At 51.0% G+C, this 23,124-nt stretch overlaps 7 protein-coding genes across 7 annotated transcripts; 1 reads left to right on the forward strand and 6 right to left on the reverse strand.

Annotated features, from left to right (window-relative positions):
- Positions 1–376: 376 nt before the first annotated feature.
- Positions 377–1,529, reverse strand: ACHE_50497A (arabinan endo-1,5-alpha-L-arabinosidase; the record flags this gene model as incomplete). Its single annotated transcript, XM_043280221.1, has 2 exons — positions 377–647; positions 706–1,529. The coding sequence occupies 2 exons, from the start codon at positions 1,527–1,529 to the stop codon at positions 377–379; spliced, it is 1,095 nt and encodes a 364-aa protein (XP_043137821.1).
- A 1,573-nt stretch (positions 1,530–3,102) lies between these two features.
- Positions 3,103–5,327, reverse strand: ATG20 (sorting nexin, cytoplasm-to-vacuole targeting pathway/endosomal sorting; the record flags this gene model as incomplete). The annotated part of the gene is made up of 5 exons (XM_043280222.1): positions 3,103–3,297; positions 3,382–4,500; positions 4,571–4,837; positions 4,896–5,179; positions 5,237–5,327. 5 exons carry the CDS (start codon positions 5,325–5,327, stop codon positions 3,103–3,105), a joined length of 1,956 nt encoding a protein of 651 aa, XP_043137822.1.
- A 495-nt stretch (positions 5,328–5,822) lies between these two features.
- ACHE_50499A (uncharacterized protein) lies at positions 5,823–6,374 on the reverse strand (the record flags this gene model as incomplete). The annotated part of the gene is made up of 1 exon (XM_043280223.1): positions 5,823–6,374. The coding sequence occupies one exon, from the start codon at positions 6,372–6,374 to the stop codon at positions 5,823–5,825; it is 552 nt and encodes a 183-aa protein (XP_043137823.1).
- A 414-nt stretch (positions 6,375–6,788) lies between these two features.
- ACHE_50500A (THADA/TRM732 family protein) lies at positions 6,789–12,198 on the reverse strand (the record flags this gene model as incomplete). Its single annotated transcript, XM_043280224.1, has 9 exons — positions 6,789–7,613; positions 7,666–8,300; positions 8,355–8,495; positions 8,551–9,074; positions 9,126–9,436; positions 9,488–9,716; positions 9,765–10,986; positions 11,036–11,988; positions 12,044–12,198. The coding sequence occupies 9 exons, from the start codon at positions 12,196–12,198 to the stop codon at positions 6,789–6,791; spliced, it is 4,995 nt and encodes a 1,664-aa protein (XP_043137824.1).
- Positions 12,199–12,560: 362 nt separating this feature from the next.
- On the forward strand, positions 12,561–13,231 carry TIM23 (protein transporter TIM23; the record flags this gene model as incomplete). The annotated part of the gene is made up of 2 exons (XM_043280225.1): positions 12,561–13,154; positions 13,208–13,231. 2 exons carry the CDS (start codon positions 12,561–12,563, stop codon positions 13,229–13,231), a joined length of 618 nt encoding a protein of 205 aa, XP_043137825.1.
- Positions 13,232–17,193: 3,962 nt separating this feature from the next.
- On the reverse strand, positions 17,194–19,235 carry ilv3 (dihydroxy-acid dehydratase ILV3; the record flags this gene model as incomplete). Its single annotated transcript, XM_043280226.1, has 4 exons — positions 17,194–17,242; positions 17,307–17,625; positions 17,685–19,090; positions 19,165–19,235. The coding sequence occupies 4 exons, from the start codon at positions 19,233–19,235 to the stop codon at positions 17,194–17,196; spliced, it is 1,845 nt and encodes a 614-aa protein (XP_043137826.1).
- Positions 19,236–19,856: 621 nt separating this feature from the next.
- ACHE_50503A (putative protein kinase) lies at positions 19,857–22,015 on the reverse strand (the record flags this gene model as incomplete). The annotated part of the gene is made up of 2 exons (XM_043280227.1): positions 19,857–20,404; positions 20,458–22,015. The coding sequence occupies 2 exons, from the start codon at positions 22,013–22,015 to the stop codon at positions 19,857–19,859; spliced, it is 2,106 nt and encodes a 701-aa protein (XP_043137827.1).
- Positions 22,016–23,124: the final 1,109 nt, after the last annotated feature.

Raw genomic sequence — 23,124 nt, forward strand, 5'->3', positions numbered from 1 at the left:
ATCACAACACAATAACACTTTTGTGTATGTACAATGCGGTCGGTTAATTAGGTATTAAACATTGATCTTGCCATTTCCACATCAAAGAGCTCTATGGTCTGGTGTGCGTGATGAAGTTAAATATGTACCGGTGGAGCGACAGATTGAATGAATGTCGCAGCGAGTCAAAATCGAAGTCGAATCGAGACGTAGGAGTGTCGATAGAGTAAAAAAAAAGGAAAAACGTAGAAGATCCCAAATCAAGGAAGGTAGAAATGTCGAAAAATAGAAAACGCCAAACAAACCCCCAACCAAATATGTATAAAATCGAAAGGGCTCAAGAAACGAGAATGAAAACGAAAGCGGAAAACCTCAAGGAACGAACGGAAACCAATGTTTAATACTTCGCAACAGGCCACCCATCCTCATACTCGAGTCTGTTCCAGCCAAACTTGGCCGTGTTAAAGTCGTAGCTCACAGACGAGTTCAGGTAGTGGTAGTAGAGGATGTCACCGCCGATATCAGAGAGGACGGCCTGGCCGCCGGGGGCGTAGACGTCGCGGTTGGAGCCGTAGACGAGTTCGCCGCCGCCGTCGACGAGGTCTTTGCCGGATTTGTCGGTGTAGGGGCCTTGAGGGTTTGAGGAGCGGCCGACCCGGATGCTGTATCTGTTGCTTTGTTAGTGCTGCTTTTTTGAAAGGTGGATGTGAAATGAGGGAGACTTACTCGTCACCGGGCTTGGGGAGGGCGTTAGGGTCCAGATCGCAGCACTTTCCGTGGCTGTACCAGAGGTAGAAGTAGGGGAAGTGGTAGGAGATGAACGCGCCCTCGATCGGGTGCGAGCCGCTGTCATCCCGGCAGTTGGGGTCTGGGTTGTTCCCGCCAGGGAACATGGCCTTTGGCTCAGCGGCGAGATGTCTCGAGTCGGACTTCACATTGTCGCCCAGAGAAATGAGATCGTCCTTCAGCGGCACCTGCCAGATACCCGACCAGTAGCTGCCGAAGTTCAGGTACGGCTTTCCGCCTGCGATGACCACCGAGGGGTCGATGGCGTTGGATGTGCCGAAAGGGTATTTGCCCGAGCCCTTGCCGGTGCCGGTTTGGATGATGGGCCCGTGGTCTTTCCAGTTACCTGGGCCTGGGTGGTCGGAGACAGCGACGCCGATGGCGCTGTCGCGGCAGCCGGCTTGCGAGACGCCGTAGTAGATGTAGAATTTGCCGTTCAGAGCGATGGTGTTGGGGGCCCAGGGGGCGGTGCGGTCACCCTTTGGGATGACGGAGTCGGCGTCCAGGGCGTTGCCGAGTCTGGTCCATGGGCCGTCGAGGCTGGGGGCGGAATGGATGGGAATGTGTGTGTCGACGCCATAGGAGTAGTATGTGTCTCCGTCACGGACGATGCTGGGATCGTGGATGTTCAGGTCGGTTCCATGGGTCTGGGCGAAGGGTTCCTTGGAGGATGAGGGTGGTGATCTTGGTTGCTGGATGCTTGCCGCGTTGGCGAGGGACAGGATGGACAACGAGGCCAGCAGCTTTAGCTTTGATGCGATCATTTTCTTTTTCTTTCTCTTATACTTAAGGAATGTATACACGCAACACAACGAATGACGCGGGGGGGGATCAGCGAACGAAGGAATGGAAATATGAACGAATGAATGAACGACTTTAACCTCAGGAATTCTTCACGTCAAACGCAAAAAAAAAAAATGAATGAGAAACGGCCTGCCATGAGGGAAAACAACATGATAAGTAGTGATTTCGTCCGGAGGGCGATCATGTTTGCCCGAATCCGGTATCGAGTCAGGGAGAGCAAAGAGAGGACTTTTGGTTCAAAGCATTCGTGTGACACATCCAGAGCGAATAACTAGCAATCATTTTTCCCAAAGGAGGCCCATATGGCCACTGAGTACAGCCCACATCCCCCCATAATGGGCATCATAATGGGGCGGGAGGAGGAGGATCCGAGATGTGCAGTGCCGATTACCTGGCAAGGCGACGTATTGGAATGCGGAACCACCATTCCTCTCTGGATGCAGAAACAGCCTGGTCGATAATGCGGATGAAGGCCTCAGGAAAGGCGGTCGACGAATGCGAAACCGTTCCAGGCGGTCGAAAAAAGGTTACTTGACTTAAACTGGGCCCCATTCCGGCGATCGGACTAGGGGAAGAAAGGCGGACAGGGCTAAAGACAAGCTCCTGAGTGCGAGTCAGGCTGCGTTAGCTTAACTCCGAACTCACGATGGAGCACAGAGTACGTACTTCCTGCTGTTATGTGTATGAGCACATTATTTGCAGAGCATGGCCCGTATCCCGGAAAGAAGGGAAGGATCGCCCGAGAAGGCCGAAAGAGAAAGCAACGACGATTCATCCCAAAAACGGGATCCTGGCACAAGCTCTGTTGCCCTTTATTTTGCCTTTCTGAGCGCGTCATTGATCGACGGCATGGTTGTCTGGAGGGAGTGCCTGTCGATCTGGTGCGAGCGGCGCCCGGGGCTGTACTTAGTGTGCTCCGTAGCACTGTAAGGAGTCGGTGTCTCGTTGTCTCCTGCAATAATTCGGCCGTGTTCCTTTGTTCCATAAGAGATGATCATGTAATAACAGGATGCACTATAGCACCCATCATGGCAAGGCGCATCCCACTTGCAGCGCAGTGTGCTCGGAGTAGTTGACTGGTCTCCTTCCCTGGTTCCGACGTGGATCCTCCGAGGGAAAAGAGAGCCGATGCTCCGAATGCATGCATGTGTTTGGTGTGCGTAGAGTTTCTCCAAAACGATAAAATGACACAAAAAAGGAACTGAATTTGAGACGGGTCCAAAATATTACAGGCAAAGAATAACGCCTTCAAAATAACAAATAGCGAGCAGCCATCAATCATAATGCCGGTCCAAAAAAAGAATGAATCCACTCCCCCCAACGCCCAGGATTTGGCTGCGGTTCTCGCCCATGCAGCTCCATCACAAAAAAAGCAATACCTAGTCATGTCTCCTTAATCCTTCTCGTTGTCTCGCCCGGTCTTCTCTATCGCGCGACGATCTTGTCCACCTCGTCCTTGGCTTCCGTCCATGTCTCCAGATTCTTTCGTGCCCAGTCGAGATGACACCGCGCGTAGGCCACCTAAAACCGAGTTTAACTTTTGTCTCGACATATAAAGGAGCAGTAGTGCTCTGTAGTTTGAGCTTGCTCAGAAAAAAAAAAAAGGAGACTCACCATGTAACGCCGCAAATCCGCTTCTTTGTCCCTCTGGAACCGCTTAAGATCCTGCAATACCCCTGTGCTCGCATCCTTGACATCCTTCTCCGAGACCTCCAGTGCTTGCTCCAACTGTAGATCGCAGGTCAGATAAACTTCCATATTCGTCCCCAGGCAACTGCATTACACCGGAGAGTAAGGGATGACTTGACGTACCTGCGATAAGCTCTCCTTAGTCTTTCCTATCTGGTCTCGACGTGTTCGCTCTGGATCAACGTCTACAAATCCGTGAACCGCGTGACTGATCCGTCCAAAGATTTTATTTGCCACAAATGTTCCACTGGAGGTTTTGCGATGCGCTGGTGTCGTTGATGGCGGAGCCATATATTCCTGTCGTCTCGCTGTTGTCCCTTGCGACGCCCCCGGTGCGGACCCGATCGACTCCCCATGTGTGGGTGGGAAGTCGGAATCAATTGATGCCGTGTCTTCTCCGCCGGCTCCGCTGCCTCCAGCAGCACTGCTACTACTGCTGGGGCGTCTTTCTCCGCTGTCAGTTACATCACCGGGAGTAGAGCTGGGGACTGACGAGGGAGCCGATGTGCTGCCGCCTGCGGCTGAAGGTTGCGAACGGTTAAGGAATTGATCAATTCGCTGTGCCTCTTGTTCACTTCGCTCCAGAGACTGTAAGAGAGTCTTCTTTTTCGCCAACTCGTCCAGGGTCATCTCCTGTTGCACCCGTTTGAGGACCCGATAACGCAGAACACCGCGCACCACACTGGCAAACTGGGAGGTCTCCCGCATGGGCTCAGCGAAATTTGCGCTCAGTGACGTTGATAGCTCTTCCGTTTCGATATAGGATGTATCTGCAGCCTGGCCTACGCGTTCAATCGCTGCTGCCACGGTCGGGGATTGCTCAGACAGGGAGAAACCATTGTAGCGGGCTCCCAACTCCATCAAATCCGCAGACAACGATGATAGATGTGCCAGCGTCCGCCGGTTCACCTTCTCGATATTTCCCTGCAGGAGCAATTCCAGCTCGCGCGTAGATGCCTCGAAATTGATAAAGTATGGGTCCAGTTCCTTCTCGCTCAATTTGCGTGACTCCGGAGGGAAACGGCCCAGGATATCGGGTCCAGGTGCGCCCGTAGGTTGCGGTGCATTATCAGTTGGGGATGTAGTGGACGGACCGGAGCCGCCAGAGGATTTCAATTTCGCAGAAGCCGAAGGGATTGGTAGCCAGAAATGGGCGGGTGTGGGATTCGCAGGATCGAGGGGAGGAGCTTGTAGGTGATTCTTCGGCACAGACGATGCAGGCGGCGAGTGAAGGACTTCGCTCTGTAGCAGTCAAAGGCGTCAGTATTCTACGATCGCCAGGTCATGAATCGACATCGATTTCAGCACATACCCAGCTCACGTTGGGGTCCATGAATCTCCACCACACACCATCCTCCCGGATCTCCTTCATTCGACGACAGCGGTTCAAGAAAACACCCAACATGCGCTTCCGGAGGTCGATAATAGCAGTGTCTTCCTTGGCCTTGGTCGGTTTGGCAGCGTAGTCCGCCATGGTGTGTTTCTCCGGGATAGGTGGGACAACCAGGGTCGGGTGCAGGCTGACGAGCGTCTGTCGTAAAGAAGCGAATTCCGAGTACCGTCGACGAACTTCCAAGTCCTATGCGTAGATATAATTAGATCTGCCCTCGGAAACCCATCAAGCAGGTCGAGCATACCCCAGTTCGTATCGTGTAGACAATGAAACTCCCACCACCCTCATGGTTCTTCCCCGCATCCGTGATGAGAATAGGCATCTCAGGGTTCTCGTGGAGGATCTGCTCTATACGACTGTCGTAAACACTCCGCCGAAGGAATCCAGGACCAGCCTGCTGAGCACCGTATGCCCCCTCATCCTCTTCATCACTAAGCTCATTCTCGCGGGACAGGAAATCGGGCGGATCCTGGCTGGACGCACGACTGGACGGGGACGGAGGGGTAGACTCTTGTTCATCAAACAAAGCTATAGACAACCAGAATCAGTAATCGCAAGCAGCTAGTTCCAGAACGTTGTGCTTACGGCCAGACAGAGCCGCGGAATGGAGCGAATCCGACAGCTGGGCCTCGTTGTCGAATGCGCCGTAGGGGTTGTTATCCTCGTCGTTCCACATGATGGTTACTGGGCTGATCAACGCCCTTCTTCAGTCTAACACAAGATAGAAAGCAGATGCGGCATTCAGTGTAAATCAAACAACAACACCAACAGCAATCAATAGAGATGGTTCGTCAGTTCCTGCCTGGAGATTTCGCGGGGAAACGTCACTGGTCCGGCACACCGCAAAGACCCTTTGTGCAGAGTTAGTCAGCTATGCAAATTATGCAGCACATCTTTACAGCCAGTTCTTGCTATAATTCATTTTTCATTAAGTTGTCAAGAGTCCTTGAGAACCATGTTGTAAATAGTTACATTCCTAAGCTAATTCGAGCCCCTGAGAGCCGTGGGAAACAAAATTGTTCGCCGCCTAAACAACCCATCCAAAATATATCCCCGCAAACACCTGGCCATAAACCGAGAAAACAAAGAAACCCCAACTACCAATTCTCTTTCTTTGCGTCCTGTCCTCACCCCATTCCCTTTGACTCGGTCCCGACTGTATCGCTGCCTGTCACCATTCGTACGACGCTTCTGCGTTGCTCATGCTTGACCATTCCCCCTGCACGGGTGCACTAGGGCTGCTTTGTTCGGTAACTGGCGTCAGTCCGTCGGCTGACCACTCACTCGTATTGCGTTGCTTCCCCTTGTCTTGTGGCGCGCTTGTAATCGTGGTAGGGGGAGGAGAAGTATGCGTAGAGGGAGGAGAGGGAGCAGGAGCGACAGGAGAATGAGCAGTCATAGTCTCTTGCTGTCTGTTCACATAGTCCCTCGTCTGTCTCACGACCAAGGGTTCTGCGATTGATTCGCGTGTCACTCTCTTCTCTCTCTTCTTTTTCGCAGGCCGCTCAAGCCGTTCCACTGGCCCGCCGGAGCTAGATGTCGATGTCGAGGGTGCTTGCACTGGAGCTAGGTCCCTAACTGGTATGCGCTGTTTTCCGATATGGTAGCTCACCAGCAGTTCATGCTTGAATCTCCTTCTCCAGTAGCGAAATGCCAACCAGGAGGTTACTACTGCTCCCAAGGTGATGAGGATTATGACGCAGATGGTGATATTCTTCTGCATGGTGCTGGTTTGGTTGTAGTAGTCAGGGTCTGCTCCGTTTATGGGATGGGTATGGTATGTGCTCACCGTTTCTTACTCTTGAATCTCTCGTCGCTTGGTTTGGAAGCTATTTCGTGGTCTGGGCGCGGACGCGGAACGTTGCTCTGCTCATGTTAGAATGGTACAAGGGCCATGGATACATCTTTTAGAACATACGACGAATCTTGATTGTCTGAATAAAGACGAAACTGAAAAGAACCAAAACTGGGGTACTGCTTGGCGAGACTGCCGTGTAAGAGGTTTTGTTGTTTTGATAGCCACCTGCTAGTTGTTCAGGAAACCCGCGCAGTGAATAACAACCCAGTGAATACAACCAAAACAAGAACAGGATCCATACCACTTTCGTCTATAGTCTAAGCCTATTTACACATCACATCATGAGATCTCCAATGCACGCTCAATTCCCACAATCCAGTCATGATGGAGACACGCAGTCTTCCCGTTACTGAGTAGCGACTTAAGCTGTCCCTCGAGTGCAGCTTGACCATCACCCAACAAAGCAGAAGCAGGGAATTCCTTTGATGCCAAAATCGCCGCAATGTTGACCACCCTCATACCCAGTGTAAAGATCTCAGGCTTCGCGGCCCAACCCAGGAGCCCATCTTTGCCAGCATCGTCAGAAGTAATTTTGACCAGATAGTCCAATCCACTGGATACCCAGGCGAAGAGTTCCTTCACTGTAGCGTCCTCGTATGATGCCTCGATGAGGTATAAGAGTTTCTTGGGCCAGACATTGACCTCGCGGACTTCGTCAATGAACAGGTTCTGCTTCTCCTCCACGAACAACACCGTGCTCTCCTTTCTAAGTTCGGAGATGGTATCAGAAACGGAAACGAGCTTGGTTGTGTCGATGGATCCGCCGATCCGGGGCTCTTGTCCAGTGCTGTAGCGAATGATCTTTTGACAGAGAAGCTTGGAGTTGGTGTAGTTGCGTGTAATGAACTCCGCAAGTAGACTGGCAGCGTTCAAAGGAGATAGAGCAACGGCCTTTGAAAGAGATACCGAAGAGTACGAAAGAACCCACGATGCTGTCGACGTGGCGATATCACGAAGCTCTTCGTCGTCATCATTCAGCATGTCATACAACGCAAGGTAGGCGTCCAGGAAGATGTGGTCCACTCGAGGAGGACTGCCAAGCGGGCGCAGAACACGTGCAAAAGTGTTTAGAGATGCCACAGCTGCGTATCTGGTAGTGAATTCCTAAGGTTTGTCAGCACTTGCCCTACTAAATCTGAGACTGAAGTAATCATACCGTTTCCTCCTGCATGGCGAAACGAAGCTTCGTCGCCCACTTGCGGAGATCGTACTCATACGCCGATAACGATTGCCCCTGGCTCGAGTTAATTCTCGCAGCAAGAAGGCTGCCTTGAAGGCGTAACTCTGCGTCGGCTAGATCCCTACTCCGTGTATGTGCTTCCGCGTCGGAGTCCAATTGCTTGCTCAATGCTTCCCACGGCAAATCAACACCCTTGATATTGTCATGACGGAAATCGAGCAGAACCTCCAGAATGTTTGCCAGGTTCAGGACTGCTTCTCCCTTTACCTCCTCTGAATAGTCTCCTAGGATAACGGACACATAGAGATCGAGGAGCGTGCTTCTGTATTGCTCCTTTTCGCCAAAGACTTCCTGCGTCTTCTCCAACAACGACCTGCCAGCATTCGAATCGAAAGCAGAGATACTCTGGAACAGGGACATAAGTTCCTCGACTCTGTTCGAAGCAAAGAGCCTCAGGAATTCGGCCCATGAGAGGACTCTGCGGAGTAGAGACGAAGCACGGGTGGTACTTAGAGCCTTCCAGGAGGGATGAGATGAATCGAATACGTAGTTCAGAACGTCGTGGAAATCATAGGTGCTGAAAATCTCATCTAAGAAGGGTGCGATTTTGCCTGTGGAATCTTAGCGACGGAAGCCATGAATAGGAGAGAAATAAAATTCCATACCTTCGACTTCCACCTCAACACTCTTTTCGGCGATGTCCGCCAATACCTCCACGAAGGCTGTAGCAAGGAACGGCGATCGGGCAAGAGGAAACAATGCGGCGAAGACATCTCTCACAATGGAAGTCACTTCTTCCATTTGTCCTAAACCTCGTTATATAAGGATTCCCACGAAGAGAGTGTAACGGATGCAACGTACTGTTCCAGTCCAGGAGAGACGACGATGCGAGTCTCCGCAAGGCAAATCTGACACAGAGTGCTTTTCCATGAACGAAGTTCTGTGTCTTAACATCCTGGTCAATATCAAGCAGCGCTCTAACCTCGCCCAAGATATCAGAACGATCCAATAGCGACGCATAGACACGGGCTGCGTGCTCCCTGATACCCCAAACAGGACTCTTGAGCTGCTCGCGGACCAGCTGACGCAATATCATCTCATCAGGGCCAGCGTATGTCGGAACCTTTTCACCGATTAGTTCAAGAGCGGGGAAAACTCTTTCTGTCAGGACAGCGTTGTCCTCATCACCGTCTTGGTTTGCACCTGGCGATGCCAGAAGGCTTGACAGAAGCTGGACCAAGCCGGGGTATTTCTGGAATGAGATACGAGCCCCGGGCTCCGACCCAGAGGTCCCACCGAACCCTAGATTGGATCCGGTAATAAGTCGACACATTCGTGTCAGCAGGGCGCGGAAGAGCATCAATCCGGAATTACGGAGAGCCCAGCTAAGTATACGGTTAGCTTGCTGATAACGAAATCGTATTGCCAATACTCACATTGGTGATCCAAGCCGCTCAGCCGACAGATTGAGAGCGGACATGATGAAAGGTACAGTATGCGGACCAAGCTTGGTGTTGGTGAAGATATCCTTCAAACAATTCATCGCATGAACCTGAGGTAGCTCCATTTCTTGACTGTTCGTGTCATGTTTGGCAGGCAGGCGAGATATCTCATGAAGGTCATCGATAACATGCTTGAACAGCGGCCCGCCGGGCTTGGAGGTGAGAATTCCAGTAACCAGTGCAGGGAGACCAGCTGAACGACGTGTAAGCTTGGATGCCGTCTCGAAAATGATTTTATTTGCTTCCTGTATCAATTGTCAGTGGCCTTCTCCTTGATCACGATTATCATTTCTTACCTGATACCACGCATCAGGTAGCGAGGAGATAGCTGGATCTTTCGATTGACCACAGCGTTGACAACAAGTGGCAAACGTTTGGGACACGGTTGAGAATGCACCTCTATGGCGGAGTTCAGCAAGCTGGGTGAAGCTAGCGCTTCCAATTTTCTCGTAGTCAGCTCTCTTGAGCCCTTGCTCCCCTTGGGGTCCATAATTAGAGTTCGACAGAGTCGCATAGAGTAGAAGACTACAATAATCAGCAAATAAGTTCACAGGTATCAGAAGGCATACGTACCTTGACTCTCGTAGAGCACGCCAGGAGTAGGATAGAATATCCTTCGGTCCAACCGAAAGGTCCTCGGTCGGTTCGTCTGTATGCCCCTCAGGAGAGTCAATGCAGAGCACTGGTTTAACCTCGTTCCAAATCTTGTCGCAGAGCGATACTATCCTTGCGTGAACAGACTCCCATCCTTGATACGTTCCTGACTGATCCGAGATCAGGGAGTAGAAGTTAGGAGTCAGAACAATGTACCTGAGCCCAGAGACATAGCCATGGAGAGGCGCATCACGCATCGAAGAATTGAAAAGACCACCTGCAGTTGAGAGCTTTTCTTCCAACTTTTTTATAATGATATCGACAACTCCAGCCTTAGTCTCCCACCAGACCGACTCAGACGTGGCACTACCTGGAGCTGCTGCACAGAAAAGCAAATGATGCAACCTGGCGACGGTGTCTGCATGATCAGCTCTACTGGTGTTGCTTGCTAGCCTCTCAGCTCGTTCCAAGGCTGTTGTAAGTTGAAGCACTGTGTCCGACGGTTGGTCTGTTTGGCGCAGACCACCCAAAAGAATGTTTCGAGGAAACAAATTTATGAGACTGAGCGCCGTTGCTCTCACTTCCTCAAATGGATCAAGCAGGAGGTCGACTAATAGTCTGAGAAGATTGACGTCGAATATTTCCATGTCGAACTTCCACTTAACCTCATTTCCGTCTGTTTTGTGAGGAGGAGCACCATGAACTCGGGGATCCAGACCAGCCTCTAAGATGAGTTTCAATGCTTTCAGCGAAGTGATATGACGAGGATATGAAGCTGTAGGCTGCAAGTCAGACTTCAAGAAATTGAGGTAAGCGGTCATGCATTCCCAGGTCTCGGAATCGCTTGTTGCAAAGGCCGGCTGTTTCTTCTGATTTGCGGACATCGTGACTTCGGTCTGGTCCTCTTTGTCCTTTATGATACCACCCTTGAGACGGAGAATCAGCCTACGGGTTAAGCTGAGAATCTCGCCTCGCATATACGGATCAGGGTCGGCGTGCATTGCAGGTAGACCCTTGAGAAGAGATCGCATGGCAGCCGAAGTAACAGGTTTGGTTATGGTTGGGGCTGTAATTAGCAAGGAAAGGGCTGCTATTCTGATACTGGGTTCTCGATGAAGGAGACATTGACCGATGACTTCACTCTTCACAACCAGGGGTTGGTCTTTGGGTTGCTTGGACGAAGCAGCCTTAGAGAAATATCCTAATAAAAGTAAGCTAGCGGCTTAGAAGACTCATGGGGGTAGATTTACTATCTTCATGAACAAGTCCAATTTTCTTCGCCCCTTGCAATGCTGTAAAGAGGAGCATGAACTCTTCGGAAGAACCATCGGTCATGTCGCCAGCGACAAGGCTCTTGTATGGTAAATTGTCCATGAAGAAACGGAATCCATTAGTGTCAATGCTAGACAAAGGATAAAGGATCTGATTTGACATAAACTCTAAACCATCCAAGTTTTGCAGCATAACGTGTTTAACTGGAGGAACCCAGGATGACATCAGTTCTTGCGTCTCCTCTGGAGAGAAGTAGCTGGGGTCTGGGGCCGCTTTTAGTTTCTGGAAAAGGGCTGCAAGCGTGGCTCCAGCAGACGAAGCAAAGTCTGCATTTTTCGCTTGTGACAGGAAACCCAGGACAAATATCTTAGCTGCAGTAGCTCTGGACCAAAATTCACTGGGGCTTTGGCTTATGAATCGAGGGATATCTATCGATAGGGCTTTGCAGTCATCTTGGAGAACCGGCGTCCATCTTTCATGATTTTTCAAAAGCCAATCTTGAACTCTGCAGATCAGTTCAGCCGGCGTGATCGCATTCTTGCGAATGAAGATCTCCAAGGAGACGAAGGACGGCTTTCGTCGAGAACGAGGCTCGCCAAGTACGATGCTGGGAACTGTCTCATCAACGATATTGGACAAGATTTGCTCCGAACCTTCTTGACTGCGTTGCTTCGTTAAGACTTTGACCAAAGAAGTCAAGACCTGCTTCATGGGCTTGGGCTTGGTGTCCTCAAATCGGTCCAGGTAGACTTCGAACACGGCAAGCCATGTGTCATGGGAATAGACGAGCTGTCTGGTCTTTTCAGGTTTGGAAGCAGTGGCAGCATCTAGGAAAGCTCCCAAAGCGTTACACGAGGTCGTCGTATGGTCATGGGAAATAGATGCTGTAGAAAAGGTCTTGAAAAGACTTTGCCATACCCGGTTCACTTTCCTTTACAAAGGTGTTAGATCACTATACTGTATGATCAAAATGCACAGAAACATACTCAAAATCGTCGCATTCATGCGTGAATTCCACCAAAGGGCCCTTGGAAATCTTTTTCAACGTGGCTTCCGGCACCACATCTATATTCTGCGAAATGGTCTCCATCTCCGGCCATCTTGTGTCGCCGCGGACACCAGTTGATGAGTCAATTTCCATAGCCCTACAGATCCCGCATGCCTCGCGCAGCGCAGAGCCTTCCGATTAAATGAATTCAATTGGATCTTCTTGAGCAGTACTCTGTATCGTGGGCAGTCTTGTTCCCCGCGATGGATTTTCGAAGAGGGTCTACCAAAACGGGTTAGCGGCGGGGAAACCTTAGTCCGGGCGCGGGCAGTCACGGGACTGAATTTTTTGTTCCCGGGTTTCCTCATATCGTCGTGTCAACCCGAGGCCGCCGCACGCAAGCAGTATTATTCGAGGTGGAACGCTGTCGCTTTCTCCGGATTTCTCTTCTTCCTCCTGTATACCTTTTAATTTGATCTCCTTTTGTCCTCCTTCCCACCTCCAATTCCTCCACCATGGCTATTTGGGATTCGTTTAGTGGCCGCAAACAGGCCCAATCCGACCCTTTCGACCCCTCGACCGCCGCACAGGATGCTACATCTTTCCTCTCAGATGCCGCAATTCCCGACCCTACTCAACTTCACCCTTTGTCTGGCTTGAACCAAGACACTCTCGACTACATCACCCTTGAAGACTCCGCGCTCGACGAACTGCCCGGTTCGCGATCCGTTCTGCCGTCCCGCGGATGGTCGGATGACCTATGTTATGGAACTGGCTCTACCTATCTGGCGGGATTGACGCTGGGAGGAGTATGGGGTCTTGCTGAAGGATTGAGGCGGACACCAGTGACTGCGCCTCCGAAGATCCGGCTGAACGGTGTTCTGAACTCGGTCACCAGAAGAGGTCCTTTCCTCGGTAACTCTGCGGGTGTGGTGGCTATGGTGTACAACGGTCTCAACTCGGGGATTGGGTATGCTCGGGGGAAGCATGATGCCGCGAACAGCATCATTGCTGGTGGTCTGAGTGGAATGGTTTTCAAGAGTACCCGCGGGCTTAAGCCCATGGCGATTTCGGGAGGCATTGTGGCCGGTGTCGCAGGCGGCTGGGCTGTAAGTGCATACGCAATGATATTGTGAGATTCTCATCGCTGATTCAACTGCAGGTTGTGAGGAAGGCTTTCCTGTAAACGCTGGCGCGACCAGTTTGTATTTTAACAACCAAAACCGAACCGAACCGCCTTGATCTCGAAACGTCAGTGGTCCGGAAATCCATACCCTTTATGCAAGCGGACCGATATAACCATCGGTTTTCTTCTTTGTTCACGCTGTATCAACAACGGTTTCCTTTTTTTTTTTTTTTCTGGCTATCTATCTCGTCTAACTCTCTTCTCTCCGGCGCTCAGAGTATCCATTTATCGCATTACCTGTGGATTGGGAGGTAAAAACCGGCATGATAATGGGTTTTTGATGTCTTTTCTCGTTTTTGTACATATAGAGGTTTCCAGCGTTGGCTTGTGGTGAAAATGTGTCTATGTCTGAAAAGTACGCTTAATGATACTCGGAGTTAAGTCAACGTCCTTGTGGCTATCAAGGCTAGTTTCTTCTGATGATATCGAGTCTAAATAGCTACAGGAACGATCTCTAGTCTGCTTTCTCTCGAAAGCATAGCCAAGCAATCTCACAGAGCGTGGGTCAGCAATGTTCAAAAGCCATCTAAGGGACCTATGAAGCTCTGCTCTGCAATGGCACCTCATTTCTCGCCCAAGGAAACCCCGTCCCCCATGAATGGATCTACCACCTCCAGACGGTCTTCATTCACCGCAGTCTTCAAAGCTGTCTCCTCCATCTCCAAGTCCCTTGTGGACACCCTTCTCCAGAATCCTGATAACACACACCGGAGACTCCCGGGCCGCATCTTCCAGAAGCCCAGGTCGAATAAAGGCATTGTTTTCGAGAAGCAATCCCACTGTTCGTGGAATGCCGTAGCTCTTCACTGCCAGGGAAAGCGACATTCCTTTATGGTCAGGATATCCATCTATTTTCGCGCCACGTTCTAGTGAGAGTTTAATACCATTTTGGCCTCGAAGAGCGGCAAGCCCCAGAGCAGTAGTATCCTCCCCTTGAAGGGACTCAGAATACTTGAGCTTTGCTCCTTTCTGCAGTAGGTAAAATATCACTTCAGTTTCTCCACTATACGCTGCGGCGAGCAATGAGTGGCAGTATATATCCTTCCATATTGGTGAATACGAGTGATCAGCTTCCCTATCCAACAACTTCAGAACACTCAGGTTGCCACTCATAGCAGCCAAGGTGACTAACCTGATATGATTATTTGCTGACCTATATCCTCTGGGACTGGGCTGAGAGAGCAGTAGCCGCGCAACTCCTTCATGGCCGCCCAGTGCAGCGAGTTCGAGAGCAGTATAGGCCGTCGATTTCCGCTTTATATCAACTAAAAATACCATCTGAACCTTCCAAAGCTTGGAATAACCGTCATAAGCGTCCTTTTTCTCTTTCGAATCTCCGGGATTTAGCTCAGTCCCGATCGACGCCCTTGCTTAGAAAGAACCGAACGACTTCCACATGGCCCTTATGCGCGGCATTCAGGAAGATATTTCCAAATACATCATTCTTAGCGACCCCCCTCCCCCCGGGGTGCCTCTTCAGTGATTCCCCATTTTCATGTTGAACGTGAATAGATCTTAGCTCGGAGATATTATGGCAATATTCAAAAGTTTCTCCTTTCAGTAGATAAAACATTTTTGTTGGTAAATCCAAGTAGACTAACACCTTCTTCTTCCACGAGCTGCTTGACAAGCGGTAGATGACCCAGATTTGCTGCCACCGAGAGCAGATGCTCTAGTGCAGTGCTATTTTTGTAATAGGAGCACTCCCGATCCTCCAATTCAGGTTGCTCTCTTGCCTTTGATTCACGTTACCGTCCCCTCCAGCAGGGTCCACGTTGAGATACTTCATCATCCGGTCAGCGAAATTTCACAAGATCTTGACGAAGTCAGGGTCATCTTCTTGTGATCGGGCAAGGGTTATTCTTTAGAGGTCGTAAGGGCTAAAAGGTGAAAGCCATTGAGCATCTTCAGGAATTTTACTATTTTCTCAACCATGTAAGACAACAATAATAAAGAAACTCCCAGCCACTGAGAATCGACTAAGGAATTTAAGAATGATAGATGTACAGCATGTTTATGGATAATTGCACAAAGAAAGATCTAACTGGAATGTTCTGTATAGCTGCAAGAAGACCAGGTATTCAGTTTCAGTACAAATGGATATACGTCCACAGATATTCAATCATTGACTTTAGCCTACAGTGACTGGTCCTAGTATGTCATGTGATTACATGTGGTGCAGCTGTCTTTTCATTATCCCCAGATTTTGCAAACACTCACACCTCAACATATCTCTACACTGAGGTGTTCTGTCTACATCTTCATTGAACGTGTAAAACCAGAATGACCCGCAAGATGTGCCTCCTTGATGTACTGATCGAGATTGTTCGCGAAATTATCAGGACAGCCGTCGGATCCACCAGAGGCAGTCGCCACGACCAGGTTCAGCTTCAACTGATCAATAGTAAGTAGCCTCAATCTAACGCCACGGCGCCATCGAATTAAGGAGACTGACCATAGAACAGAGTCCTTTGCTTGAGAGGTCATCAACGCAGCGTGTTCCACGGTAGGATACGAGGATAATCGATGCAGAGATGCCTTTGGGGCCTACTATCTCCAGAGGACAGGGTTCTTTTTCACGTGTATTACTTGCATGTTAATATATTCTTTATGTTCTCTAACTGCATCCACCGGACGCACTTGGGTTAGTTATAGACCCTCCATTACCTCTGCCTTGATAGCAGGACTAATTCTTTGATCCAGTGTACTTATCCAGTAATGGCGAGACCAGGAGCTATAGCTATGCAAAAACAAGGTGAATGTGAACACTCGCACTGATGTATTCAGAAAGTCACTGCTCAGGGCCACTACAATAGCCATTTGAAAGTCGTCAAATTTCTTCTTAACAAGGGTGCTGTGGTCGACGATGATACATGGATATGGTTTTGATGGGAAGATGCATATTTCGGTGCTCGGAAGGGAAGGAGATTGTCGTTCTGTGACCAGGAGGCAGAGTTTCCATCTACCGATACTGTCCTAAAAGCTGCGGCGTTAGGAGGTATGAGAAGGTAGTACGGCTCCTACTGTTTCGGCCCAAATGCAACGTCTCAAGAACAACGAAGACTATTTTCAAGCGACTACCTACGAGGCTATGAGCGAGAAATAGAAGTGGGAGCATTGGCATGTTGAAGTTACTGCAAGAGCAAGTTGACTTCAACAACATGCCCAAGAGAATGGCTGAAAAGCTCTGGAATCACACATTATTGAGTGTTTTATATGACGGACAAATGAAGTTATCCCTTTCTCCTAGAAATGGGCGCGCAGCTGAACTACATGGAGCACTGGGAAAGGTATTCTGCCGATACCACCGCATTGGTATTTGGTGCAATGCGAGGCCGTAAGATACTATAAAACTACTGTTTGACCATAGCGCAGATGTAAGCAGGGTCTGTGGTGGTGAGAGGCTCCGCTTCTTTTGGCATCATAGTATGGCTTCCCCCAAACTGTGGCATTTCTATTAGATCAAGGCGCCTCATTGACTCCCATGGGGATCAATGCTTTCTACCTGGTAGCAATCTGGGATGCACAAGGAGATTGAATTAGAGTCTTTCTGGAAAGGGGCTTGCATAAGAGATGTGAAAAGGCGAGGAAGGCAGCTCTGAGGGCTGCAGTGGCAGAAGGACGGCAGGAGGTCGTCTCCCTTTTCGAGGAATTTGGAGTTACATTGGACAAGGGTGATTATGTGCAGCGTCTGATATTGTTGAAGCTCATGTCTAGTCGAGAATTTATAGACGAGCCTCGCCGGGCCCTGGCTTTTCTACAGCATCGTCCTCTTACTATGTCGACAGCTATGTATCCCCTGGGGACTGGAAACAGTCGCACACCAGGCATAGCAAGTATATATAGGAAAAGAAATGAATTGCTTTTCTGAACCATTCATATAATGCAAAAAAGAACCCTTTTTATGATCCCATAAACCAAACTAGCACATAACATAAAAATTACAATTCATAGCCCTACTCTTACTCCACAGAGTCCGTAATACACCCGTGACTAGCATCCTTAACAGTCCTGCACACCAGTTAGCACCACACCCACATATATCCATAAGTCCAGTCTCAAAAGAGTAACTTACCGAGCATACTTCCCGAGCGTCCCCCTCATCGTCAACCCCGTAGGCGGCAACTGGCCAGCCGCCTTCTTCTCCTCCCACTCCTTCCGTCTCTCCACAAGCTCCGGCTCCTCAACATCGAGGTCCAGAATGCGCTTCTCGGCGTCAATGGTGATCACGTCGCCGTCCTTGACGAGACCGATCGGTCCGCCGACGGCGGCTTCGGGGACGATATGGCCGATCAGGAAACCGTGAGAACCGCCGGAGAAACGGCCATCGGTGATGAGCGCGCAGGAGTCGCCGAGGCCGGCGCCCATGAGGGCAGAGGAGGGCTTGAGCATTTCTATGTCGTTATTAGTATATGTTTTGGGTGAGGCTGGGGTTGGAGGGGGGAAAGCGTACCAGGCATGCCGGGACCACCCTTGGGTCCGGTGTACCGGATGACAACGACGGTCTTCTCGTCCTTCTTGATCTCGTTGCGCTCCAGCGCAGCAATGAACTCATCCTCCTCATCGAACACACGCGCCTTACCGGTGAACGAAGTACCCTCCTTACCAGTAATCTTACCAACACTACCACCCGGCGCCAACGAACCGCGCAGAATCTGAATGTGACCAGTCTTCTTGATCGGGTTCGACATGGGGCGGATAATCTTCTGGTCCTCGGGGAAGTCGGGTACCTTCTCGAGGTTCTTGGCCAGCGTCTCACCGGTAACGGTCATGCCGGAGCCATCGATGACACCCTCCTTGAGCAGGAACTTGAGCAGCGAGGGCGTACCGCCGATTTTGTGCAGGTCGGCCATGACGTACTTGCCCGAGGGCTTGAGGTCGGCCAGGAAGGGCGTGCGGTCCGAGACCTTCTGGAAGTCTTCGATGTCGAGCTTGACGCCGACGGAATCGGCGATGGCAATCAGGTGCAGAACAGCGTTGGTCGAACCACCAGTGATGTTGACGACGATCATGGCGTTCTCGAAGGCCTGGCGGGTAAGGATGTCCGAGGGGCGGATATCCTCGACCAACAGCTTCTTGATGGCCTCACCAGCCGCCAGACATTCGAGGTCCTTGGCGGCGGATTCAGCCGGGTTCGACGACGAACCAGGCAGAGTCATACCCATAACCTCAATAGCGGTAGCCATCGTGTTAGCCGTGTACATACCACCACAAGCGCCGCCGCCAGGGCACGCATTCCGGATAATATCAAACCGCTGCGGCTCGGTAATATCCCCCGTCAAAAACTGCCCGTACGCCTGGAACGCAGAGACAATATCAATATCCGCATTCCCCTGCATAGCGGCACAACCAGGCTTGATCGTGCCTCCATAAACCATCAAACTCGGCCGGTTCACCCGCCCCATCGCCATAAGCACACCAGGCATATTCTTATCACAGCCCGGAATGCTGATATTCGCATCATACCACTGACCCCCCATAACCGTCTCAATCGAATCTGCAATCAAATCCCGACTCTGCAACGAGTACCGCATGCCCTTGGTGCCCATACTAATCGCATCACTCACGCCAACCGTGTTGAACTGGAACCCTACCAACCCGGCCTTCTGCACGCCGTCCCGCACCCGGTTATTCAGGTCCAGCAGGTGCATGTTGCACGGGTTGCCGTTGTACCAGACGGAGGAGATACCGACTTGGGCTTTGTTCATGTCGGCTTCGTTCAGGCCCGTGGCGTACAGCATGGCCTGCGATGCACCCTGGGAGATGGGCTGGGTGACATGGCGGGAGACTTTGTTGAGGGCGGAGTCGGTTTCGGCGGGGGTTTTGTTTGCGCGGGGGAGGGTGGTTGAGAGGGAGCGACTGTATCCATGGTGGTTGTTAGTAGGTGGTCAATTAGTGGTGGTCCGGACTAGACTTTGGCCGTAGCAACGTACAGAGCAAAGGAAGTCTTGGACAAGCTCCGCAGAGCAGAGGGCACACGCCCCCGAGGTTGTGAGAGGAGCATTTTGCAATCGACACACAGTCAGATCGGAGTGTTGTTCAGAAGAAGATTAAAAAAACAAAACGACACTCCCCGATGTGTCTCTCCGTCTCCAGAAAAAAGCCGTCCGGAGTTGAGCCGGAGCTCCGCGGGCAGCAGCGAAGTCGGTGTTGGATCGGGACTAGCGCTGCCGATGCCGGGATTGGCCCAATGGAATGTCCGGGATTGTCAGCGTTTTATGCCGGGGATGAACCGATTACTCAGCTGTACTTGTGCATTTTTCTATTGGGCCGGACACTTGTACTCTTTATTCTTGACACTCTCGAAGTGGAGGCTCATGAGTAGTGTTTACTGGAATTGTATGCTAAGGCAGGTCAAAGTTATAAGCCAATAGGCAATGATACTCGTATATGCTATGGGTATAAACAATCTAGCAACTAATTATTATCAAGGATAAGCTCATGATCATGCATCGTCTCTCGGAAACCGAATCGTCAAGAGAAAGAAAGAGAGAAAGAAAAAAAAAAAATACAACTAATGCAATGGTCATGGTGAATGACCGAATCAGCTCACAGGCAGATAGGCGAAATGTTCTGTATGCAAAAGGCATCACATGCAAATTAAGAAGAAAAAAAGAGTCCAGCTCTAAGGCACCTCTTGGTCACCTCGTTTCAGTCCACCAGGCACATCGATGGCATCCCGGACCCAGGGAATGGCGGCGATTTCGTCAAGGGTTTTCCGTCGTGTGTTGCGCTTCAAGAGACCCTCGACACATTCGTGTGCTTCGCCCCAATCTTTGCCCTTTTCGGGATCCCATTCCTCGTCACTGTCGGCATAGCGGTACCAACCCCACTCGCAACGTGCAATGCGGTGTGGTGTTCGCGCGCGGAGTTTGGCGGGGTCACCACGAGTGCCGGGAAGGGCATCGAAGGGCAGTCGGTTCTCCATCATGGCGTACAAGGACACACCAAGGGCCCACGCGTCGGTTGAACGTCCGTCATAGGCCTGGCCCATCAGGATCTCGGGTGCTGCATAGTCTTCACTACCACAACGGGTGTGGAGAAGCGGGCTCTCGGGGGGTTCGGGAATGCGTCTCGAGAGACCAAGATCACTCAGCGTGACAACGGCTCGATCATAGGTGCGCCAGTCGATTGGCTTGTGCATGGCGGCTGAGGGTATGGTCACGAGCACGTCTGATCAGTCAGCGAGACAATCCTGGATCTTGGTCGAAAAAAGGGGGACTAACTCTCTAGTTTGATATCTCGATGGACGATGAAGTTCTGATGGAGGTAGCGCACTGCAGCCACCAATTCTGCAAAGATACGTCGAGTGAGGCTAGGCGACATTGGTCGCGAGCTTGAAGATGCGACATCGAAAAGATCTCCTCCGGGACAATAGTCCAAAACCAACAAGGCTCGTTTCTCGTCGCTGCCAAAAGCCTTGAGTTGAACAACAGACGGGTGATTGATGGTTTTCAGGATATCCACTTCGCGCTTGAGGGAGACTTCCAGACGTTCCTCATCCGCACCACCGGCGGGGCCGTACTCAATCACTTTGACTGCAACCAACTTCTGCGACGTCGAAGCCGTATGAACCAGGGGAGCCAGATCACCGGTGCCATCTGCTTGGTCCAACTCCATGCGAGCAGCAAGGTTGACCTGACTGAACGTCCCTTGGCCAAGCTGGCATAGCTTGCGGTATTTGCGGGGTTGCTGGCTGCGTATTGATCGCACCGAGTAAACCTCCTCCGAATCGCCCAGAGAGGCAGAACGGCTGACGACCGGCCCTTGCTGCTCATCATCAGCACCTCGACTGCTTCGGGGCGGCGTGAGTGGACGAGCGGCAGGGAAAGCGATCCCGCGCTGCACGGCCAAGTATTGTTCGCGGTGAAGACCATTGGACTTGTCGTCAATACTGGAGGACGGTCCGATAAAATGAGGTGCACCCGATCCCGACGCGACAATCGGGCGTGGCTTGATGGGGATGCTGCGTCCTGGAGGCACATAGTCACTCAGACTGCGGTTTCGCGTGTGTCTGGGCGCTGGAACCGCAGGAATACTAGTGTCGATAGCCCGTTCTCCCTTCTCTCCGCTGGTATAGGGTCTCGTACGCGAGCGCGAGGTTGACCGTCCGAAGCGATGGGAGGATTCGCTCAATCGCAAACTGAGACTTGAGCCAGGGCGTGAGATGGTAGATGGCGTACGAGACAGAGGTTGCGCATCGTTTCGAGACGGCCTCCATGGAGTAGCACCACCAATGGGCGAAGGCAAGGGCGTAATATCACCCATAGCCAGCAACTGAGGAGACGACAAAACCGAAGCAGCCGGAGACAAAGAATTGGTACTGGGATTGCGAGCAGCACGCAGTCCACGAAAACTGGGTGTCCGCGGCGGCAGACCACTACTACCTGCAGAGGAGACACTGTAGGTAACCATAGGATCGGCGGAATTCATAGGACTGGAAGTCGGGGGTACATCGGTCCGGATCTGTAACGAGGGCATATAATGGTGGGACAGATAAAGAGGTGGTACATTCTCATTATTCTGCACCCAATCCGTCGTGGCGGGGAAGGCGTGGGCAGAACCAGGTCTGGAGGACGAGGAAGACGAGGGGGGCGGCGACATGGCAGACGCCGGGGCCCCGTGGTTCAGCAGCACTTCATTATGCGGGTGAGATTGGGGGGTTGCATTGGCCGCATGTAACTCGGACTCGGGGTTGTTGATGCTGTTGCCGCTGGTATTGCTATCGGAGCTGCAAAGGGACCCAGACCTGACGGTCGGTTTCGGAGAATCGGGGTCAATCATCGAATTAGAGCAAATATAGGATAAGATAGACTAATCCGGGGGGCAGGCTGTTTCGGTTTAGTGTGATGGAATAAGAGGGCCTCTATTGCCTGGTGGTTTCCGTCGTGGCTGAGGGTGGAGCCGCCGTTGGGCTTGGGTGCTGTCACTGCAAACGGCAGAAAGACTCTGATAGGAGCAGATGAGTCAGATGGGGGGGAGGGAGGAAATATGAAGGAATTTGTATGTTAAAATCAATACAAAAAGAAGAGAAAAGGAAGAAACCAGCAAAAGAGGCCCTATTAAAGGAAAAGATAACCGTCTCACAGGGGCCGGGGGGCGAAAAATCGAAAAAAGAAAAGAGAAGCCAACCCTGGACCGGGCGAGAATTCGGCGGGTGGAAGGAGGGTCAGTTCCTTCCAGTTCGAGCCGGATATCTTAATTACCGCACGGACTGTTCTTTAAATGAACAGGGTCCTGTTCTCTGTATGAGTAGTTCTCTCAGGTACTCTGTAACATTGAAACAAATGCTGGCAATAATATGTATCTCAGAAAATGAAGCCGGCGGGTCAGCTGATATGGCCTGCCTGGATTAGGACTAGCTTGGCCAGAAACACGCTACCCCGCATTGGGTAAGTGTGTACAATCCTGCTCATGTATACAAAGACCCGGGTATTAGGGGTATTATGGATCCCGGGTCTGATTACGGGGGATATTCTGTACTCTGCACTATCAACTTGGAATTACCCGGCGCCTTGCATCCATACATCTATCTATGTATGTACAATCTGAAGATGCCTTGCCTCAGGCATTCTGCCCTATCTCTCTCCATGGGTCTGAGCTCTCCACCGGCATTGTATTGACCCCTGGTACAGAGTCACTGTACTAACAGACGAACGTTCATGATTACGTCGGGACAATCGCAATCCTGTTTTCTGTCCCTTCACTGCATCAGAATTACGAGTACCGAGGACTCCGTAATTGAAAGAAAATAAAAAAATCTATACATAGCAAAAGTCTTTTCGTGATCGACACGCGTTTCCGAGTCTACGTAAGCTGTCACATGATCTGCACGGGTTTGCCACTAATCAGTTCTTCACTACGTAGTACTGTACTCGGTAGGACTACAAGTA

This window comes from Aspergillus chevalieri, chromosome 5, assembly GCF_016861735.1.
Source record: "Aspergillus chevalieri M1 DNA, chromosome 5, nearly complete sequence".
NCBI lineage: Eukaryota > Fungi > Ascomycota > Eurotiomycetes > Eurotiales > Aspergillaceae > Aspergillus > Aspergillus chevalieri.